Source organism: Octopus bimaculoides, chromosome 15 (assembly GCF_046866305.1).
Source record: "Octopus bimaculoides isolate indiv1 chromosome 15, ASM4686630v1, whole genome shotgun sequence".
Lineage (NCBI taxonomy): Eukaryota > Metazoa > Mollusca > Cephalopoda > Octopoda > Octopodidae > Octopus > Octopus bimaculoides.
Genome location: NC_142942.1, coordinates 10,431,401 through 10,453,531, shown reverse-complemented (window position 1 = coordinate 10,453,531; position 22,131 = coordinate 10,431,401). Strand labels below are relative to the sequence as shown.

Below are 22,131 nucleotides of genomic sequence, written 5' to 3'. Positions count from 1 at the left end.
AAATGCTTAAAACACGTTATCGTCGCAATGTTGACATTGTTTTGTCACGCATGGAATAACAGCTTCCAAATCCTGTTGTCTGACTGGGTAAAAATTATCAAACTTTAAACCTTGTAATTTAAAAAAAAAGATTTTTTCTGAAACAAATAAATCAAGTAATTTAGGCCCTGAGATTTAGCATGGAAAATTACATCAATAGACCAAATTTGAAAATTTTCACTCAAATTTAAAAAGTGTAGCCAAACAGAAAAGGTCCACATGCTGTAACAACTATGTGACTGTAAAGTTAACTTCAAACATTTTGCATCTTTCAGATACTCACCTCTGTTGATATGGTTTCTAATTTCTGTTTTTTCACACTGTTTCCTTCATGTTCTTCCTCATTTACTCTTTTAGCATTGGTCTGTTCCATCTTATAGAAGCAATTTCACAGAGAAGTGTAGAGAAGAAAATATGAAAAAAAAACAAACAAACTGTTATAAATGGTGTTTTGGATCACTTGGTAATATTGGCACAAAATCTCAATATTCTTTTCTACCCTAGGCACAAGGCCTGAAATTTTGGAAAAAAATCTCAGTATTATAGGGGCAGATGTGGCTGAGTGATTAAGAAACATACTTTGCAACCATGTGGTTTCTGTAGTAAAGATTGACCTCAGGATTTTGAACCCCATGGAGGAAATGACAAAGGAACAAGATGACTGGTGATTCCCCATGCTCAAGAAGACTCATCTAAACCTTGGAGGAAATGAGGTCCTAAAACACACTTTACAAAGGGGTGCTGAAAAAAAGTTCCTGGCTTTAAGAGTATCACGAAAGGCCTGGTTGGAGGCCCAACCTTCCAAATTCTATTACAGAGCTTAGAAAAACTGCAGGACCACTGCAACCAGTGTGTGAATCTGAGAGGAGGATATGTTGAATAAAATCCTAATTAACTGATCCTCCTGTATTTTCTTTTACCTAAAGCTAGGAACATTTCAGCACTCCCTGGTAAGTCTATGTTCCAATACCAAATCTGTCCCTGTCAAGCATTTCCCACAACTCTTCTTCCTAACTGTCATCCCTTGGTCACTCTTCTGACTATGACACTACTCATTCAGCTGCAGTAATTATAAAACAGAACTGCACATATTCCATCCTCTATTGTACTACCAGTTATCCCACTCTTTAGGACTACATTCTTTTATCACCTTTCCCACATTCTCAGTATTATCCATTCCCATTTTATTTTATGGAGAATACTCCTTTTCCCTAAGCTACATATCTCATCCTTCCATATTTGCTATCATTCTCAACACCCTCTCAGATCTGCCACCTATGGTCTCTTCCCCTTTGTTACTCAGTGAGTATCCACCCCTAGCATAGCTAGAGGGGAATAGAGTGCATGGCACCACTTTTGGGTCTGCTGTAGACAATATGTATCTTGTAGGGGTCTGGGGGTGGCAAACTGAAAAGTTGTCTGGGTGCAGTAAACTGAAGGGCCACCTTGAGCAACACACTCTAGTTACGCTAGTGTACATACCTCTGATCTATCTCTTTCCTCCAGCACTTCACAGCTTTCTATTTCTCATTTATCTACAGTTTTATCATACTGCCACAACTTTTTGTTCTGTCACTTCTCCTTCTCCTCTCTGGTTAGGTTATGGTCAGTCTACATCACTCCGTAAGGAGCATAGGGCCAGTTTCCTGGTGTGTATATTCCTCCCTTGATGGGACGCTGGTCTGTTGCAGGATTACAATGCTGAGTGCATTGGAGCAACTTGAAATGAAGTGCTTTGCTCAAGTACACAATGCATCACCCAGTTCAGGAATTGAAACCATAATCTTACAATTATGAGTGCAAAACATCCTAACCACTAAGTCATGTACCTTCACCTCCTCCTCTCTGACCCACTCCTATTTTCTTCATCCCCACCCACCTGATATTTACCATCAACCTCTCCTTGCTCACCTTTCACTGCATTCATTTCTATCCTCATCTCTAATTCTGTCATTCTCCTCACTCGCCCTTCCCAGTCATCTGTCCCTTTTTTCTTTTATAATCATATTCTTGTACCTTGAGGGTCCACCCTAAAATCTCATCACTACCATCATTTCTCCCTTTCTAGCTGAATTAGCTGTTTGTTTACAGTAAACCACCTGTTTCTGTCCAGCTATTATAATTTAGCCTCTCAGCACTTGGAATACAGGTACGTCCCTAAGTAACACACTCCAACTCATTTGAGCTGTGTTGTCTTGTGAGTTACTTAGTGACCTCACTTGTGCTGGTGCCATGAAAAAAATGTACCTAGGATACATTAGAATGGGCATCCAACTTTAGAAAACATAACAAAGCAGACACTGAAGCTTGAAGTAGTCCTCTGGCTCACCGGATCCAATCAAACCATCCAACGCATGTCAGCACAGAAGAGAAGCATTAATGATAATGATGATGGGGTGTATGTGTGTGTTTGGATATATTCTTTTCTACTCTATGCACAAAGCCCGAAATTTTTGGGGGAGTAGGGTCAGTCGAATAGATTGACCCAAATACACAACTGGTACTTAATTTATTGACCCCCAAAAGGATGAAAGGCAAAGCCGACCTCAGTGGAATTTGACTCAGAACGAAAAGAGAGACAAAATATCACTAAGCATTTCACCTGGCATGCTAACGTTTCTTATTTCTTTATTGCCCACAAGGGGCTAAACATAGAGGGGACAAACAAGGACAGACAGAGGGATTAAGTTGATTACATCGACACTAGTGCATAACTGGTACTTAATTTATTGACCCCAAAAGGATGAAAGGCAAAGTCAACCTCGGCGGAATTTGAACTCAGAATGTAACGGCAGACAAAATACCGCTAAGCATTTCGCCCGGCGTGCTAACATTTCTGCCACCTCGCCGCCTTGTTTGGATATACATATTGTAAGACAATATCTGGACTTAAAAGACATATGCTAGTTCACAAAAATATTCCTTCAGAATCAGATTCCAAAGGGCAAAGTTGTAGAAGAAACTTTAATAATATCTGTCCCATGTGTTTTAAACCCTGTCAGACAGCAGCTGGTCTTAAAAGTCATCTAAGGGCTCATCAACGGAGTGCTTGTGCTGTGTGATGGAGTGGTAGATATTTAAATATACTTTCTTTAACTACATCTGTGTGTAATTCACTATTTATTTTCCTAACGACAGATGTCTATATATATTTCTGTATACTATCATGGCAGCAGCTTTTTATATATTATTATATTATATTCTTTCTTCAATACAAATACCAATATATCTCCACACGCTTTCACGTTTACAAGTGTTTATATATATATAAATGACTAAAACAAGTGAAAGAACACACACACACACATATGTATATATATATATATATATATATATATATATATATATATATATATATATATACATATGTGTGTGTGTGTGTGTGTGTGTTCTTTCACTTGTTTTAGTCATTGGACTTGGGAAATGCTGGAGCACCATCTTGAAAAGTTTTAGTAGAATAGATCAACCCCAGTACGTTTACTGAATCGATGTGTTATGAGGACCTAAACAAACTGACCAACACGTTTTTGTCAGTCAGAAAAAAAAAACCTTCCCCCAAACAGGTACTTACATATTATGAGAATAGCTGCTATGAGATTATATATTCTTATATTCAGCTGTCTGTATATCTTACTATGGATGGTGGTGGTGGGGCAAAATGAGTTCGATCTGATTTCTCATTATTTACTCCTTGCTTGTTTGAATTTATTATGTTGCAAGTATTGCATCGTCATTTTGTATTGCTACATTATATTTAGGATCAAAATTGGTTAGCATAGAGAATCAGAAATATAGTCAGGTGGCAGGTCCTCTTTTGTCATGAAATTTTTCCTCAATTTTGAACCGATTGTAATTGAGGTTGCTTACAAAATATCTGGATAATTTTCGGTGTTTAACAAACAATATTCTTTTCTCCGCTGGATTCCAAGTCAATTTTTCCCACACTAATGTCTAATTTATTAATTTTCAAGTTTCAAAAAAATGATGTCTAAAATAGGGTAAAATAAGTAATAACTAATTTCAATAATTTATTCTTTTTAACCTCATGGTGTGTTAATATATCATGAACAGAACCCTCCAGTTGATCATGAAGAAGTTATAGAGAATATTTTATGTGGAGTTTTTTTTTTTTTATCTAGTCGAGTTTCGTTAATTACATATCGTGCCATTTTTCCCGGAACCTCTTTCATTTGACCTAAATTTTAGTTCTTGTCTTTGGCATTTCTGATGTCTAGAGATGGATGCTGATGTGTATGAGTCTGTTTTCTAGAGAACTGAAGTGGCAAATTTACCTTATCTTGCTTTACTCATTTTGCCCCAGCCAAATTTCTCAATGAGAATGGCAATTTTCTGAAATAGTGATCAGGTTATATTACAATGCTTTTAATGTATTTAAACACCATTTGCTTAGGTGATATAGTTTTTGTAAGGCGATGGTCTTGCATGGCCACCGTCAAATGGCTGAAACAAAAGAATTTGTAAAAAATATATTTTGTCCCAAAGTCAAAAATGCAGTAAAAACAACCCATTTCCCCCTCCCCCATACTTTAATCAACAAAAGGTAGCTATCGATCTCTATATGCAACCCAGCGCGACCGTGTTTGCGTGTTACCGTGCGCGGCGTGCATCTCTGTGGTTTCGGAACCATAAGTGTTCATAAATCTACACACTATATACAGTCTAGATTACTTGTTGCAATTTAAAAAATTGCCTTCAGTTATGATTTTTGTATTGACTAAGATACTTCTTCAACTTGCATGCAAAGGAATTATATCGAATTCCACCAATACTCTTGGTATAGATATTAAGGGCAATTTCTATGCGATTAACTTCGGTCGCACGTGTTACAGTGGCTAACCAAGAAAAAAACAAAAAACTCATTTATAACATAAAATGAAAGATTTCATCAAAGGGAGATAATTAAAATACATCAACGCGAAGGAAGTATTTTGGCACTGTCATGGTATTTAGCTGTCAGAATTGAAAGTAGAACTGACAAGGACCGTTACTGCTGGTTTGAGTTGATTCTTTGGCTACTGACTAGCCGGAGCTATCTATCTGTCTGTCTATCTCACTATCTCTCTCTCTATATATATCTATCTATCACTCGTTCACCTCTGTTCGTGTCCGTAGAATTTATCAAATTAGAAAACGCAAATTTAATATAAAAATATATTTTCTGAAATTGAAAATTATTTAAAATATAAAAATATAATTTTCAACAGAGAGAATTTATCAAAATAGAAAACAAATGAAGTTTGAAGTTTAAAAATAATAGGATCGACCACTCACGACTAGCTAGCGCGGACGCGCGACTGCGCGTTCGGGACCACTCTGCTTTAGTAGTACCCTTATACTCTGTGTGTTTTCAAACGCATGGATATAGGTGTCAAATTTGTTCCAATAACTTTCGAGTGATAGAGAGAGACAGACAGACAGATAGCTCGCTCCGGCCAGTCATGGTATTAGCTGTCAGTAGCCAAAGAATCAACTCAAACCAGCAGTAACGTTCCTTGTCAGATTCCTTTTTGTTTTTCACGTCGTTGAAATTCAGAAATGATAATAGAATGTTATAATTCTAAACTATGTCGATAATACGATGAATGGTGATGAATAAAAATAAAGCAAGAGAGATGAGACTACAATACGAATTCCGTCAGATAGCAACTTCAGAAGATAAGAAAACGGAAGTTGTAAAACCTGTTCTTTTAGGTAAAAATAAACAATTGTAAATTTCCTCGGGAAAAAAAAATATTCTAAAAAATCAAAATATTTATGGGAAGATAGGAAATAAATGAGATTAACATTCATACCTTCCAACAGGCATTTAACGATGTATGTAATGTAAACTGTAAAGACAACAAACAATCGGGAATCGAAACCGAGACGTGAGCTCTGTTCTTAGAGAGTTTAACTCCTACACTAAACTACTACTACTTTCGCTAAATAATATTAAATAATGAGTGTTAGGGAGCCTTTGACGACAATATAATCGTTTAGAAACCAGAAAGAGTTTTTTTATAGGTTAAAGCACGAATGAAATAGGATTGTTTGTAATGGTAATAATGTCAACTTACTTGGGACGAGTCTCGTTAATGTAACCACCACGTTACTGGTTTACTAAACGGAACTTAAAACAACCATTTTACCTCAAAGGGAGACAAATCCTACATAAAACTTCACCTCCACATTGTTGATCTCAGGTTCCATTTTTATTTTTTTATTTTCATTTATGTATTTATTTTTTAAGTAGGTTGGCTGCTGGAATCGTTAGTGCGCTGGATAAAATGCTTGGCGCCATCTCGTCTACCTTTACGTTCTGAGTTCAAATTCCACCAAGATCGAGTTTTCCTTTCGGGATCTTATAAAATAAGTATCAGTTGAACAACGGGGTCGAAAGTAATCAATTTACCCCGTCCCGCAAAATTTCAGCCTTTGTGCCTATAATAGAAAAAGTTATTTTTATTTATTTATTATTTTTTTTTAATTTAAAAGGCTAGCTGCTAGAATCGTTAGCATGTCGGACAAAATGCTTAACGGTATTCCTTTCGAATATTATGATGTGAGTTCAAATTCCACTGAGATGATCGATAAAATAAGTACCAGTGGAGCACTGAGATCGATGTAACAGACTTGCACCCTCCCCCACAATTGCTGGCCTTGTGCTAAAATTTGAAACCGTTATTATTATTATTATTATTATGGTGATGATGAAGGCGGCAAGCAGGCAGAATCGTTAGCACGCTGTTCTGAATTCAAATTCCGCCGATGTCGACTTTGCCTTTCATCCTTTCGAGATCGATAAATTATGTACCAGTCAAGTACTGTGTCGATGTGATCGATTTACCCCCTCCCTACAAACTTCGAGCCTTGTGCAGCAGCAGCATCATCATCATCATCATCATCATCATCATCATCACCACCACCACCACCACCACCATCATCATCATCATCATTATTATTATCATTATTATTATTATTATTATTATTATTATGATAACGAAAGCGGAGAGCTGGCAGAATCGTTAGCACGTCGGCCGAAATGCTTAGCGGTATTTCGTCTGTCTTTATGTTCTGAGTTCAAATTCCGCCGAGGTCGACTTTGCCTTTCATCCTTTTGGAGTCGATAAAATAGGTATCAGTAGAGTACTGGGGTCGGTGTAATTGACTCATCCCTCCCACAAAATTTCAGGCTTTGTGCCTATAGTAGGAAGGATTATTGTTGTTGTTGTCTATACATAATCTACCACAGTGGTTACAATCGGGATCTATAGGGTCCCGAAGCGTCCATTTAATATTTTGGGGTATCAGCAATTTTATTTTGAGGGCTCCTGAAAAAAGTTTGCTTTAGATGTATGTATTGGTATGTATTGCAAAAAAACAGCTAGATTTCTTTCACAAAAAACAAAATAGGAATTTTGAAAGAAGTTTCCATTTCACTAGTTTTTAAACATGGAATGGCTATGGGGGTCTACCAGAATAAAATAGTAATGAAAGAGGTCCATAGATTTTTTTTAATGGTTGAGAACCCCTGATGTACTATATTTCGGTTTTATATTTAAGTACTAAAAGAAAGTTGGACCTGATGAACAGAATTCTATATTTTTCTGTATTATAAAGTAACAAGTGAAGAAAAGTGCCGTTTAGATACATGCCTCCTAACAGGTCAGTCACTTCTTTATCACATTAGGTTCTGGAGCCTACCTTTTTCCATAAATTGGTGCGACAAATTATCTCCAGGCAGAGGGGTGAGACTTTTTCATCAAAGCAAGTTATGCCGATTCCCTGCCGTTTTTCACCAGAGAAGGAATAAAGTCTCACTGTTATTTTAAAATTTGCTTCTTTTGTTACTTACACGAATTAACACGCAAAATTTATACAATATACAATGGCATGCATGATACAATAGTAAAACCAAGGGAGACTTTAGACTCATCGCAAAATGCTCTTAAGCACGACACTGTATTTCACGTCGCTCCAGTCCACTCAGCCGGGGAAAATGAGTTGTACCTGTAATTCAAAGGATCAACCTTGTTACATTCTGTACTACATTGAATCTCTCTTAGTTTCTTTTTTTTTTTTTTTTTTTCTACCGAAAAGGCGTCTCCCATTGTTTTTAAGTGCGTTGTGAAAAAAGAAAAAGGGACAAAATCGGTCCGGAAGCCGGGTGGGGGTAGGGGGATTCATAAATTTCCAAAATTTTTTTTTTCATAAAGAACTTCCCATCATTTGCAAGGGTGTAGTTAAAAAAGAAAATAATGAAAAATCCCCGTCAAAACGAAGAAAATCCAACTTATGTGGCTGTGCTATTTCGAAAGTCCGCCAAAGCATTCTATTGTGAAAATTACCAGGCAACGACAGGATACTCAGCTAGTGTGTATTTATCTATCTATCTATCTATCTATCTATCTATCTATCTATCTAGTCAACAGGTAATATCCAGAGATATGCAATATAGAAAACACATGGTAGCGCTCAAATGATTTGAACTTACACTCCAAAATCCTTATCGAGGACTAAGTCCGCGAGATAAAGAGTGGCTATAAGAGAAATCCAGGTGAGCTGATATGGAGATAGAGATGCAGATAAACACATTTGGACTTGATATATAAAACATACATACATACATACCTGCATACATGTAAATATATACAGGAGAAACAAAATCTGAAAATATTCAGACGATGAACAATCGTGTAAAAAAAATTAGGTATCTAAATATTTATAAAACAAATTTATATGAAGTACAAAGAATATTGAAAATTAAGGGAGAGAAAGCATGGCAATTCAAGCTCGGCAGCTGTTTCTGGGGGTTCTGAATTGCGTAATAGTTATCATGTTCATAATTGGCGGCTGGAGTGCGCAGAAAGTCAAGGATATGCATATCAACACTACCGTAAAACTGGCCTCCTTCATCAGGGTGGAAAGATCGGCAAAATAACAATTCACATCATATTGGACTTCAATTCCCATGCCTTCTCTTCTTAGTCTTATGTATTCTTTGTACTCCATGTAAATTAGTTTTGTAAATATATAAATATATATATATGTGTCTGTCATACCGGCCATAACGAAGGGAAATAGCCCTGAAACTCGAGTCGCCTTTATATATTTATATTTATATATTTGATCCTTTATATTGAACACTCAATATTTCATCTACATTCAATACTTTATTTCATGGTGCCATCCATTTTTATTTTACTTTATTTTATATTATATATTGTATATTATATTATATATTGTATATTCCATATTCTATACCCCACATTGTATATTCCATATTCTATACACACATCGTCTTGGCTTAACAGTCCTCACCGTTTGTTTTTACTGTTTTCTTCTCACTGTCGTGTTTTTGTTACCACTTTCACCATCCGCAAAAATCTCAAATTTTATTTAATTTGCTTTGCGAGAAGGACTGTTTTAACGAAGTCGCGTTTTGTCCCTACCTTCGAAACGCGGAGTAGATAGAACAGGGGACAATTGATGAAGGGAATGTTTTTTATGTTGCCTGTCTCGTTTCTTATGTATATATATATATATATATATATATATATATATATATATATATATATATATATGCATGTATGTATGTGTGTGTATATGTTTGTGTATCTGTGTTTGTCCCCTCAACATTGCTTGACAACCGATGGTGGTGTGATTACGTCCCCGTAACTTAGCGGTTCGGCAAAAGACACCGATAGAATAAGTACTAGACTTACAAAGAATAAGTCCTGGGATCGATTTGGTCGATTAAAGGCGGTGCTCCAGCATGGCCTCAGTCAAATGACTGAAACAAGTAAAAAAGAGAGAGAGAGATACATACGTAAATGTACATACATCTATACATATATATATATATATATATATATATATAATATATATATATATATATATATATATATATATATATATATATATATATATATATATATATATATATATATATATATATGGGTACAGGACGTTGCGAAACGTGTACAAAAAGAATGCGAAGCTCGAGTACATGGAACATGAACTATTCTTTCGAAAAACGAAAGACACAAATGGAAAACAAAACAAACAACATAAAGAACGACCCTTCACCAGTTGTTGGCTGTTTCTCTAGTCTCGTATTTCGAGCATTTAACAACAATATACGCTTTCGATAAAACAGTTGCTCCTGCAAAGCAAATTAAATAAAATTTAGGACTTTGCGGAGGGTCAAAATAGGTAACACAAAGAGGACAATGAAAACAAACAAGAAGGGCTGCTAAGCCTAAACGAGGTTGTGGTGGCGAACGCGTAAATCAAGCTAGGATAGCAGACAAACAAGAACACGTCTTCCTTGTTCCAGCTACAACGGAGAGAAAGAAAGACGGCCGATGGTCACGCGGGAGCCATGTGAGCAAGGGAGGAGGAGCGAGGGAGAGAGTGTGACAGATAGGATAAGATAGTGGGAAAGAGGAGGTAAAAGAATAAGAAAGAGTAAAAAGAGAGAAAAAGGAAAGAGTAAAAAGATCGTATAGAGTGCACATCAGAATTATTAAGATAAAACTTACTTAGAAGAGGATGCGTGGCTTTCAATCATATAATAATATAAATAATATATACGCATATATACATATGTATATTTACATGTATATATGTAAGTATGTATATTCCCTCTCTCTGTATACACACACACACACACAGAATGTATGAAAAGTAAAGATTTCTAAAGTTACGAGGAAGACGAAATAAAAGTGTTGAGAGAAATATTTGTAGTATAGAAATCAACTCAACAAGCTATTCTTCCCGTTGTTTGTTCTAAAGATTAATTATCGAACGCGACGGTTCAGCAGGTTTACTTCGCAAATGATTGATTCTTTTTTTCTAAACGCTAGAAAGATTCTAATAGGTCAATGACTGATTGTACGTTGTACGCTGAAGTAGCTGCAATTGTATTAGTGAAGTTGGTGGAACTGGTGATGATGGTAGCGTAGGAAAACCTAAGTTTTTTTTTTTTTTTCTAAGTTTGAAGATGGTATCTTACCAGCGGTTCGATGAAACTATTAAACCATCTGATGAGAACGATAGCTATTGGGAGATAAATTATTTTCTCCGAGAGATCTATGAGGAATATTAGTTAATTTTGTCTGTTAAGTGACATACTTTTTAAAAATTTTATTTTGGTACTTGTTTTATCAAGCCCCAGAAAGATGAAACGCAAAATCGACCTCAGCGGAATTTGAATTCAAAACGCAAAGAGCCAGGATAAATGCCATGAAATATGACCTTACTACGATTGAGCCAGTATTCTGATCGAGTCTTGTACTCTTCTTCATCGACTCTAGAAGAATGAAAGGCAAATTTGACAGCGGCGAGATTTGAACCCGGAACGCAAGAAACCGGAATAAATATCACACAGTATTTCGTCCGATGCTCTAACGGTTCATATGATTCCTCATTTTTAAAGATGGTAAGGTGTGATTTGAGGGAGATTTTGCAGCTATTTCATGCACGTCGATCGACTAAATAGCATCTCCTTCGTTAAATTCTAAAATAAGTAAATAGATAAATGTGTTTGGCACAATACTGTCTGCTCTGTTTATTGTTTGCAAAGGAACAAATATTTTCACGTGTCAATAGAATGACTTGTCAAACTTTGACAAGCTATCAACGTAAAAACTTCCATTGTCTTGTCTTTATATCGCTGTTTTTCTCTCGTTTCATTTTTGTACAACGATGGCGAAAGGGTGTTGGATCATCAGATTCGTTTGAGCGGTAATCGTAACAGATGTGCCATGGGCTACAAAGGCGTCACTGGGATTAGGGCCTCAGAACTTGCTTATATATATATATATATATATATATATATATATATATATATATATATATATATATATATATATATATATATATTCATATATATTTCGTAAAAATGAGATTAATATCAATAACTTTGGGAGAGTCTCTCATTCTTTCTTTAAATGTTCTTTATGCCCAAAAGTCTGCATATCTCTCGCTGGTATGAAATCGGACTAGCATGCATATGTGGGTAAGGTATAGGTGAGGTATTGAAATTTCATTTCAGATGACCATTTTGTATGCAATGTCTATCAAAAACCTGCAAGTGACGCGGAAGATTGAAGCGGTACTTGAACATAAATTAAGTACCAGTTGCGTACTGAGGTCGATCTAATCGACTGGCCCCCTCCGCCAAAACTTCGGGCCTTGTGCTTAGAGTAGAAAAGATTCTTTTACTCGTTTCGGTCATTTGACTACGGCCATGCTGGAGCACCGCCTTAAAAGGTTTTTAGTTGAAGAAATCGACCCCCAGAACTTATTCTGTGTAAGCCTAGTACTTATTGTATCAGGCTCTTTGGCCGAACTAGTAAGTTACGGGAACGTAAACACACCAACATCGGTTGTCAAGCGATCGTGGGGTGGGAGAACAAACACAGACACACATAAATTTATATATATATATATATATATATCGGGCTTCTTTCAGTTTCCTTCTACCAAATCAACTTACAAAGCTTTAGTCGGCCTGAGGCTATAGTAGAAGACACTTACCCAAGGTGCTATGCCGTGGGACTGAACTCGGAACCATGTGGTTGGAACGCCAGTTTCTTACCAAACAACCATGCCTGCGTTTATATATATAAAATAGAACGAAAGTATGAACAGGCAAACAACTGGTATGATATATTATGACACTTTATACAGTAATCCCTCGACTATCGCGGGTGTTATGTTCCAAAACTCCACGCGATAGGTGAAAATCCGCGAAGTAGAAACAGTACTGTATATTTTTAGAAGGTGCAGAATGTTTGACGATACTGTAGAGCTTGAAATATATTCACAATTTTACACACAAGTGCAAAACAACACCACACACTCGCCTCCCGAGTTTCGTTTCCCATACAGTATGTGCGATTCTTTGTTTACTCATCTACGGTACACTACGTATTTTTAAAAAATATATTTTAGTTAATGTGTTATACAGTGCAGTACTGCACTGTATTTTTATTCATTAATTCTTAGGTGCGAAAATGCTTATTTTACCACAGAAATAATTAAAATCTAAAAAAAATATAAATATCCATCGGCCGTAGAAACCCACAATATACTAAGGAATCCGAGACATAAATTTACATATATTAGCCAGAAAAATACGCGATGTACTGAGGACGTGATAGATGAACCGCGATATGGCGAGTGATTTACTGTTTATGTAAACACGAGAGTTTAGTTATTACAAGGATATCTATTCACGAAATAATTGTAAGAGACTCTCTGAACAACTAATTACTTACTTCTTCGTGATGATCTATACTCATGTAACAACACATGGTTGTTTATATATGTATAGGAAAGTGGGTTATACATCATTAGATGTATACCTGACTTTCCTATATAAAATTAAGAATTATAACGGAACGCTGAACTCCAGACTATCAACATAACAACATTTATTTAAGGTGGAATATATATACATCTTTAGCTCCTGTTTGTTGTTACAGCTTCTGTGTGTGTGAGTATGGTTGTTGGGACGTTGGTGTGTAGATGTGAGCGAGCTGTCAAGCGTAAGTTCGAAAGATGGAGAGAGACAACTAAACACGTCCTTGCTCAATCGCTGGCCAGCAAGAAAGAGACAGAATGAAGCGGGAAAGCTTGGTTGTTGAATTCCACGCATGCGTGAGACTACGCATGCGCACGGCGTTACTACATATGTATGTCATAATGTAACATGACACCATTTCTTTAGCTGTTTATATTTGATTCTATCTTTTATGTTGCTTGCGTGGTAAGAAGTTTGCTTCTTAACCACATGGTTCAGGGTTCAGTCCCACTCTGAAGCGTCTTGGACAAGTGTCTTCTACTAAAGCCTCGGGCCGACCAAAGCCTTGCGAGTGGATTTGGTAGACGGAATATGAAAGAAGCCTGTCGTATATATTATATATATATATATATATATATATATATATGTGTGTGTGTGTCTTTGTTTCCCACCACTGACTGACAACCAGTGTTGGTGTGTTTACGACCCCCGTAACTTAGAGTTCGGCAAAAGAAACCTATAGAATAAGTACCAGGCTTACAAAAAAAAAAAAAAAAAAAAGTAATAATAAGTACTGGGTTGATTAATTCGACTAAAAATTCTTCAAGGTGTCCCAGTATGGCCGCAGTCAAATGACTGAAACAATATATATATATATATCTTTATATATATATATACACACACATATATACACATACATATATATCACGTGATTGTCAAGACTATCGAATGTCGTTATACATCGCTGACCACAACGCGCTTTGTATCGTTTTAGCTTTCGAATGATGCCACCCCGCTTAGCTAAGTGAGGAGGCCAACTCTTGTTCTGGTCGGAAGAATAGTCCATCGCAGGGTTATCCATTTATAGCTGAAAAGACTGGAGCAACGTTAAAAGAAGTGCTATGTTCATGAACACAAGGCGCCGCTTGGCCGGGAATCAAACCCACGATCTAGCAATCGTGAGTGCAACACCATAACCACTCTACACACACATATATATTTATATCTGGTGTTGGTTTATTTGTCCGCGTGACTAAGCGGTTCGGCTAAAATGTCCGATAGAATAAGTAGCAGGCTTAAAAAAAAACAAAAACTAATAAATACTGGGATCGATTTGCTCGACTAAATCATTCAAGGAGTGCCCCAGCATGGCCGCTGTCCAATGGTTGCAACAAGTGGAAGATAAAAGATATGCATACACACAATAGCAATTATGAAAACAACGCGGAAAAAAAATGTTATAACGCTAACAAGCATATCAAGTTATTTATTTATATGCCGATGCGACGATGACTAATGTGTGTGCTAGTTCTTTTGTCCATATCGTCAGTTGAAAAATCGCCTTAAGCAACATGCAAAGCGAGCATATAGTATTGCGTCTTACAGCTTTGCCAACAATTTGCTTATGTCGATGAGAGAGCAAGAGAGAGGAAAAGAGAGAGAGAGAGGAAAAGAGAAAGAGAGAGATTACACTGTAAACTGTCAGTTAGTCAGACAGCACAACGAATGTCATATCTTCAACAACTGACAGCTTACAGGACAGGCGCCATTTTGACGGTCAACCACCGTCGTTATTATACTCTATAGTAGTATGAGCTACTGAAAGTGGTGTTCTGATATATCTCGCTCTCTATTTTCTTGACAATAGTCATTCTCATTGCTTTTTTGTTCTTTTCTTTTTTCAACAAGTTTTTAATATCTCAGTAACGATTAAATACGTAACCCATCAAACATTTCATGAAACTAATCTTATAGTTATATTTGAAGAGTTCTATTTTTTGACACAGGTAAGTTTATTTGAAAGCCATTTAGTTTAAAAACCTTATCGTAATTGTTTGTTAATTTACACGAAATAATTTTTTTCTTAATTTGCTAAACAAAAAAATATTGATGAAAATTTACTCCAATTGTGGAGCATTGTATCGTTATCATAATTGACTATTTCGAGGTCGCCCATTTTCACCTCGTTTGACCAGTTGACGTCGGCGAACCTGTTTCTTCGTTTGACATAATCCAAATAAATGACCGGGAAAATGTCGTAATTTACTTCCTCTTCTCTATTTATATCCACCTTACCTTTTGTATCTCGTGTGTTTTAGTTTATTTCATACGAAGAAAATATTCCGTCATTTTTGTCAACTTCGCATGCAAACTATAAGGAACCATATTATTGTAGCAGCAGTAGGTTCATTTTATTACTTTTAATACAATCGCATTTTTATATCGAAAAATTACCTAAAAATTATGAATGAATAAATAAATATTCAATACTGTAAATATTGACAATTTCCTTCGTTTTTGCCAAACATTTAGAATTTGACTACACTGAAATCTATCTAGTTGGCTGTACCCGTCCCCCTCATAAGTGTGGCTTTTTATTTCCAAAAGGAATAATATAGAACAATACAGATGCATTTGGAACAGGCATGGAAGTCACAACATCTTCTCCCCATAATACAGCAGCATCAAACCTATGCACGAAACAATAGTAATAACAGATCTTGGTAGAAGTGTATTCCTAAATTTTCTCATAAAACTATAAAAAAAAAGGATAATTAGTTGGCGTGCAGTTAGTTTTCCCTTGCATAAATATAAGGATTATGTCTGATGACCGTTTTTAAAAATATTATTTTTCATGGATATTTACGATTGTTTACGTTTACATTCAAATTTTTCTGGGACAAGCCACCCGACCAAATTATGAAAGAATAACAAATGTTTATATGTTTAAATTTTAATTACTTTTCTAAATACATCTAGGCATTCCTTCGGTATTGGTCAAGAGAGTTTAGGATATCGAAGTAGCTAAGACATAATTATTTTATTAATAATCCTAAAAAAGATATACGAAAAGAAAAAGAAGTGAGGTTTAGTAGTAACCGAGGGACATGTGTAAGAAGCACGGCGTGTTTCCGAGGAGGTGTGTATTTGAAACAAGGATTACGAGAAATATTGAAGACGAAAACCAAATGTTTACATTCAATTTGAGAGAGAGAGAGAGAGAGAAAAAACAAACTAAAAACACATTTAGGTAACTTATAAGTATTTATTTAGGAACAACATTGAAAACATTGATTTTAATGATGTGAACGAGAACCTTAAAAGCTTTGAAAACAACATTGATGTTGTATTGATGTATAAGAGGCAATACATATGAGGTCATTTTAAAACCATGCTTATTACGAGGGAATAAAAACACGTAATTACCACATTAATTATAAGATGTTGCAGAAATTTGGGAACAATGCAATTTCCTGGCTCTCATTTCATTTAATCACATCACAGACATTCGAAACATAAATGAAAATATATTAGCTCGAGAACAATATGATACATAAACACAATATTGAATGTTTATGGAATCGCCACGGAAAGAAAATTTAAAAGAATGCCACGTGGTACTTGGGACGTTTTCGAATTTCTGTGGCGTGACGAAATGAAGCAAGTTTCTGATGATTCTTTTACAGAATCACATTCTAAAATTAATGTTGTTTCTAATTAAATGAAAGTACACAATGTTTGGTTTCCGTTTCGGTATTTCATGTAAGCTTTGATGTTTTTTTTTTTTTTACACTCCTCGTCTCCTCTGCATTTACCATAACGGAGAGTGAAATATAACAGTAAAGTAACAAGTGACTTCGAAGACTGACTGTTTGAATAACAAACGTGTATATCGGCCCTCACCTTTCTCACTATATTTACGGACAATAAACATGTAAACGGTGTCTACTCATATATGTCCCTATTTGAATAATCATCCCTGCCATTTCCTCCCACCCGAATCTGGCTCATGACTTGTTGAGCAGGCTTGTTGTAATTAAAGGCATACCAGCAGTAACCATCCCTCATTTTTTGCCCGTGCCCTTGCTCTATTTAAGACAGTTAGATGTTATTTGAAAAGAAATTTGACAGCTTTTTCAAGCAAGTGTAGAGATGACGTACGGATTTCTACTTGGACCGTTGTCGCCTTTATCATCCACGCTACTAAACTTACAATGTCTCGTACATAAATATGGAACTCATAACAAGTAGCTTCTAAGCCTGTGGTTTTTAAGTGAGGTGTAGTTTGTAAAGGATGTCACAAGATTTTACAAAATTTTATATTTAAATGACACTATTGACAAAAAAAAAACGTCAATAAAGGTGTCACTATATTCTAAGGCATAAGGAGATAGGGTGATATCACGGGGATGTTGAAAACCACGGCTGTTGCACCAATTGCTAGAAATAGCAACCACATTTTCCAGTCATACTTGAGGCAAGCGTTGGCAACCTCTTTCGAGAAGCGGGCCGCATTATTAAAAAAAAAAAAAGAAAAAGAAAAACTCGGTAATTTTTCGTTAGGCGTGCCATTCAAGAAGTCCTGCAGATTGCCTATGCCTGTTTTAGGGGTTGACGTGTTGCTATCACGCAACATCCCACCTTTTTTTTTCTCTCCTTCAAAATTTCTTCGTCGTGTTGTTTTCAACAACAGATATTTCAATTTTGCGCCCCCAACACCCAAGAAAAAAAAAACAGCTTTTCAAAATTTCAGTTTCGGTAAATTGGGTATATCCTGGCCCCAAATTTTGTTTTCCCTTTCTCGGTGGTGCTTGAGGGATGATTTCATTCGGAAAGATATGGGTTTACAAGCAATTTAATCAACTAAAAAAGTGAAAATAAATTGTAGTGAAATCCCATGATTTTATTTATCTTTGTCTCTTGTTTCAATCATTTGACTGCGGCCATGCTGGGGCATCGTCAGAAAGAATCAATGTAAATATTTTGGTTTCTATTATTGATGTAAATTTGTTAAAAAATGGTTTATCCCTTATGCCTGAAGTCTATGCATTCATCTGATGGGAACGGTTTCTTTCAAATTGTTGTAATCATCATAATCATTTAACATCCACTTTCCCTGCTGGCATGGGTTAGACGGTTTGACATGGAGGTGGCTAGCAGGGAGCTGTCTAGACTCCAACTTTCTATGGCTGGATACCCTTCCTAACACCAACCACTTAACAGAGTGTGCTGGGTGCTTTTTTATATGCCACCTGCATGGGTGCGATTCCGTACAATACCATCTAGGTAACGCTAAACAATTTCTTCACATACATTATATAACCTATGGACTATAGGATTTATATGATGTGGGTCCTTTTGATATCCGTTTTGTCAACAAAGATAAACATCCTGTTAGTACACCTAATAAGAAGAATGAAAAATGTTGGAAAATGTATCCTATATGCTTTCTCTGTTCCATCCTGTGAACAGAGGAATCATACGACATTGCAGTTCTCCGAATAGATCAAATTACAAATGTATAAAGGAGACCTTTCGTTTTTATTAGAAATTGAAAATATTTTTCTTCTGGGTACAAGAGGCACCAGATATTGTGTGCAAGAGAGAAGAATCTGCTGGTTTGGTCATGTGATGCGTATAGATGAAGACAGTTGCATAAAGAAGTGCCAAGCTCTAATTGTGGAGAGTACCTGTGGAAGGGGTAGACGAAGTGGTGAGAAAGGATCTTTGCATGATGGGCCTCACTGAGGAAATGACAAAGGACTGGGAGATGCGGCGATTTATTGTACTTGATAAAATGCATCAAGCTAAGTAAAATGGCTGTCTTCTACATATACAGGTGTCGGTGCCATTTAAAAACCATCCGTTCTGGTACTGCGTAAACGCACGTAATATTTTCATCAATCAATTAAATGGAGCGACTTGAAACGGCCGTAATGAATTGACACCTGTACATCTTTGTTACTTATTCATATTCTACATATATATATATATATATATATATATATATATATATATATATTCTTTCTTTTATTCTTTTACTTGTTTCAGTCATTTGACTGTGGCCATGCTGGAGCACTGCCTTAAAGGGTGTTAGTCGAAGAAATTGACCCCACGATTAGGCTTCTTTCAGTTTCCGTTTATGAAATCCACTTGCAAGGGTTTAGCTTGCCTGAGCCTATAGTAGAAAACACTTGGCCAAGGTGCCACGCAGTGGGACAGAACTTGGAACCATGTGGTTCCAAAGCAAACATCTTACAACACAACCACACCTGCACCTTTTTAAATAGCATGAAGATGATATCTACAATGTGCAGTATGTTTGTTCTATGTGGTTGAGTAGCCTGCTTTGCAATGACACGGTGTCAGGTTCAGCTTTGGGCTGACCAATGCCTTGTGTGTGAATTTGGTAGACGAAACTGTGTGGGAGCCCGTTATCATTGTCATCATCATCGTCGTTTAACGTCCGCTTTCTATGCTAGCATGGGTTGGACGATTTGACTGAGGACTGGTGAACTAGATGGCTACACCAGGCTCCAATCTGATTTGGCAGAGTTTCTACAGCTGGATGCCCTTCCTAACGCCAACCACTCCAAGAGTGTAGTGGGTGCTTTTACGTGCCACCGGCATGAAGGCCAGTCAGGAGGTACTGGCAATGGCCATGCTCAAAGTGGTGTATTTTACGTGCCACCTGCACAGGAGCCAGTCCAGCGCTACTGGCAACAAACTCGCTTGAATGTCTTTTCACATGCCACCGGCACAAGTGCCAGGAAGGCGACGTTGGTAACGATCACGCTCAAATGGTGCTATTTACGTCCCACCGGCACGGAAGCCAGACAATGATCACGCTCAGACGGTGTTCTTAGTGATCTACTGGTACAAGGATGTGATGGATAAATTGTTGCCTATTTATATTCTTTTTAATTTCATGCATGCGCAATGTTTGTTTTTGATTTTGTCAACTACACAGTATAGTAGGGTCAGCTGGGCACTGTCTTTGAGAAAAACAGCACCATGACGCAATTCACTCTGCCAGAAATCTGGTAATGACATTCTGTACTGCTTGGCATTTGCAACGGAAGCTCCAATATGAACATTTCAGAGTGTTTGGGTGCCAATCTGAGGACAGTACAGAGGATTCGGAAAGAGCTGGATGAGTCTAATGGTGATTATAAAGGTACAGTATTTCGTCCGATGCTCTAACGGTTCATATGATTCTTCATTTTTAAAGATGATAAGGTGTGATTTGAGGGAGATTTTGCAGCTATTTCATGCACGTCGACCGACTAAATAGCATCTCTTTCGTTAAATTCTAAAATAAGTAAATAGATAAATGTGTTTGATACAATACCGTCTGCTCTGTTTATATATTATTCATATTATTATATGATTGAATGCCACGCATCCTCTTCTAAGTAAGTATGTATGTATGTATATATATATATATATATATATATATATATATACATACACATCATCTTGGCTTAACAGCCCTCACCATTTGTTTTTACTGTTTTCTTCTCACTGTCCTGTTTTTATTACCACTTTCACCCTCCGCAATAAATTCCAAATTTTATCTAATTTGCTTTGCGGGAAGGACTGTTTTAACAAAGTCGCGTCTTGTCCCTACCTTCGAAACATAGAGAAAATAAAACAGGGGACAACTGATGAAGGGAATGTTTTTTTATGTTACTTGTTTCGTTTCTCTGTTTGTTTCTTTCGTTGTTCGAAAAAAAGTTCGTTTTCTATGTTTTTGTTTCTTATGTTCTCCTTTCTCAGTTTTTCTACGTTTTGTTGATGTCCTGTACCCATATATGCATGTATATATACATATATATGTAGGTATGTACGTATATATGCATATATTTATATATCATTTATATTATTACGTTGACCCCAGTGCTTGAATGGTACTATTTCATCAACCCTGAAAGGATGAAAAGTAAAGTCACCCTTGGCAGAATTTGAACCCAGGACTTAAAAATAGACAAAATGCCACTAAGCATTTTGTAAGACATCCTAACAATTCTGCCACCTAGCCACCTTACAGATTTATAATATATAAAATATAACTTATAATAATATTTGCTTTAATTTTTCAGGAATTCCATTGGCATAATGGCTTCAGAATGTTTAGACCCCTTGGAAGAATGCATTTCAAAAGCCTTACCAACACAGCCTATTTCAGGCGTAAAAACTCTTGCAAAAACCCTGAGGGACATTGGCGTGGAAACTCTTGAGGACCTGCAGTATGTTGAAGCTTCAGATCTTTCATCAGTTCTGAAACCAATCCAGATACGCAAACTTCTTCAACAAACCAAACGTAAATATGTTTATATTGTTTTTAAGCAAATAAGCTCTGTATTCGTGTCATGTTATTGTTGTTTTTTGTTTAGAAAACTTATGATCAAAAGCATTCCAACTATGATGAACCTATCTCTTATTTTAGTATTGAAGCATTGTATATAAGTTGGGTCCTTGTTGCTGTGTGGTGGCTTAACCATTTAACATTCAGATTACTTTGTCAAATGTAATCCTTATTTATTCATACGGTTTTGAATTTAGCATACATTGTCTTGAAGTTATGAGATTTCAATGATGTGATTGTATAATTTTAGAATGACATTGTAAGGTAGGTGTGAGAGGCCTGATTTGGTCAGTTTGAACATAAAACAGGTAAAATATTTGGGCCTGATATGGCCAGTTTAAATGCTAAATGGTGAAGTGCCTCAGTGACTCTGAGAGCTATGTCAGAGGAACACAAGCTTCTGATTGAGCCT

General features: G+C 36.4%; 2 protein-coding genes across 4 annotated transcripts in view; one reads left to right on the top strand and one right to left on the bottom strand.

Annotated features, from left to right (window-relative positions):
* LOC106873619 (pseudouridylate synthase 7 homolog) overlaps positions 1-6,186 on the bottom strand; it is a 30,123-nt gene extending 23,937 nt beyond the window's left edge. Inside the window, exons 1-2 of one of the 2 annotated variants that reach the window (XM_089363408.1) lie at positions 6,117-6,186; positions 323-412 (exon numbers count right to left, since the gene is read on the bottom strand). In XM_089363408.1, the coding sequence (XP_089219534.1) occupies positions 323-412 (90 nt within the window). In that variant the 5' untranslated portion in view covers positions 6,117-6,186. Of the gene's footprint in view, positions 1-322; positions 413-5,331; positions 5,727-6,116 lie in introns of those variants that run through there. The other variant, XM_089363409.1, reaches the window with a different exon arrangement.
* Positions 6,187-14,884: 8,698 nt separating this feature from the next.
* The window catches only part of LOC106873627 (uncharacterized), a 31,118-nt gene continuing 23,871 nt past the window's right edge, over positions 14,885-22,131 (top strand). The window contains exons 1-2 of one of the 2 annotated variants that reach the window (XM_014921075.3): positions 14,885-15,357; positions 21,454-21,674. In XM_014921075.3, coding sequence (XP_014776561.1) covers positions 21,470-21,674 — 205 coding nt within the window. In that variant the 5' untranslated portion in view covers positions 14,885-15,357; positions 21,454-21,469. Of the gene's footprint in view, positions 15,358-20,407; positions 20,529-21,453; positions 21,675-22,131 lie in introns of those variants that run through there. The other variant, XM_052973184.2, reaches the window with a different exon arrangement.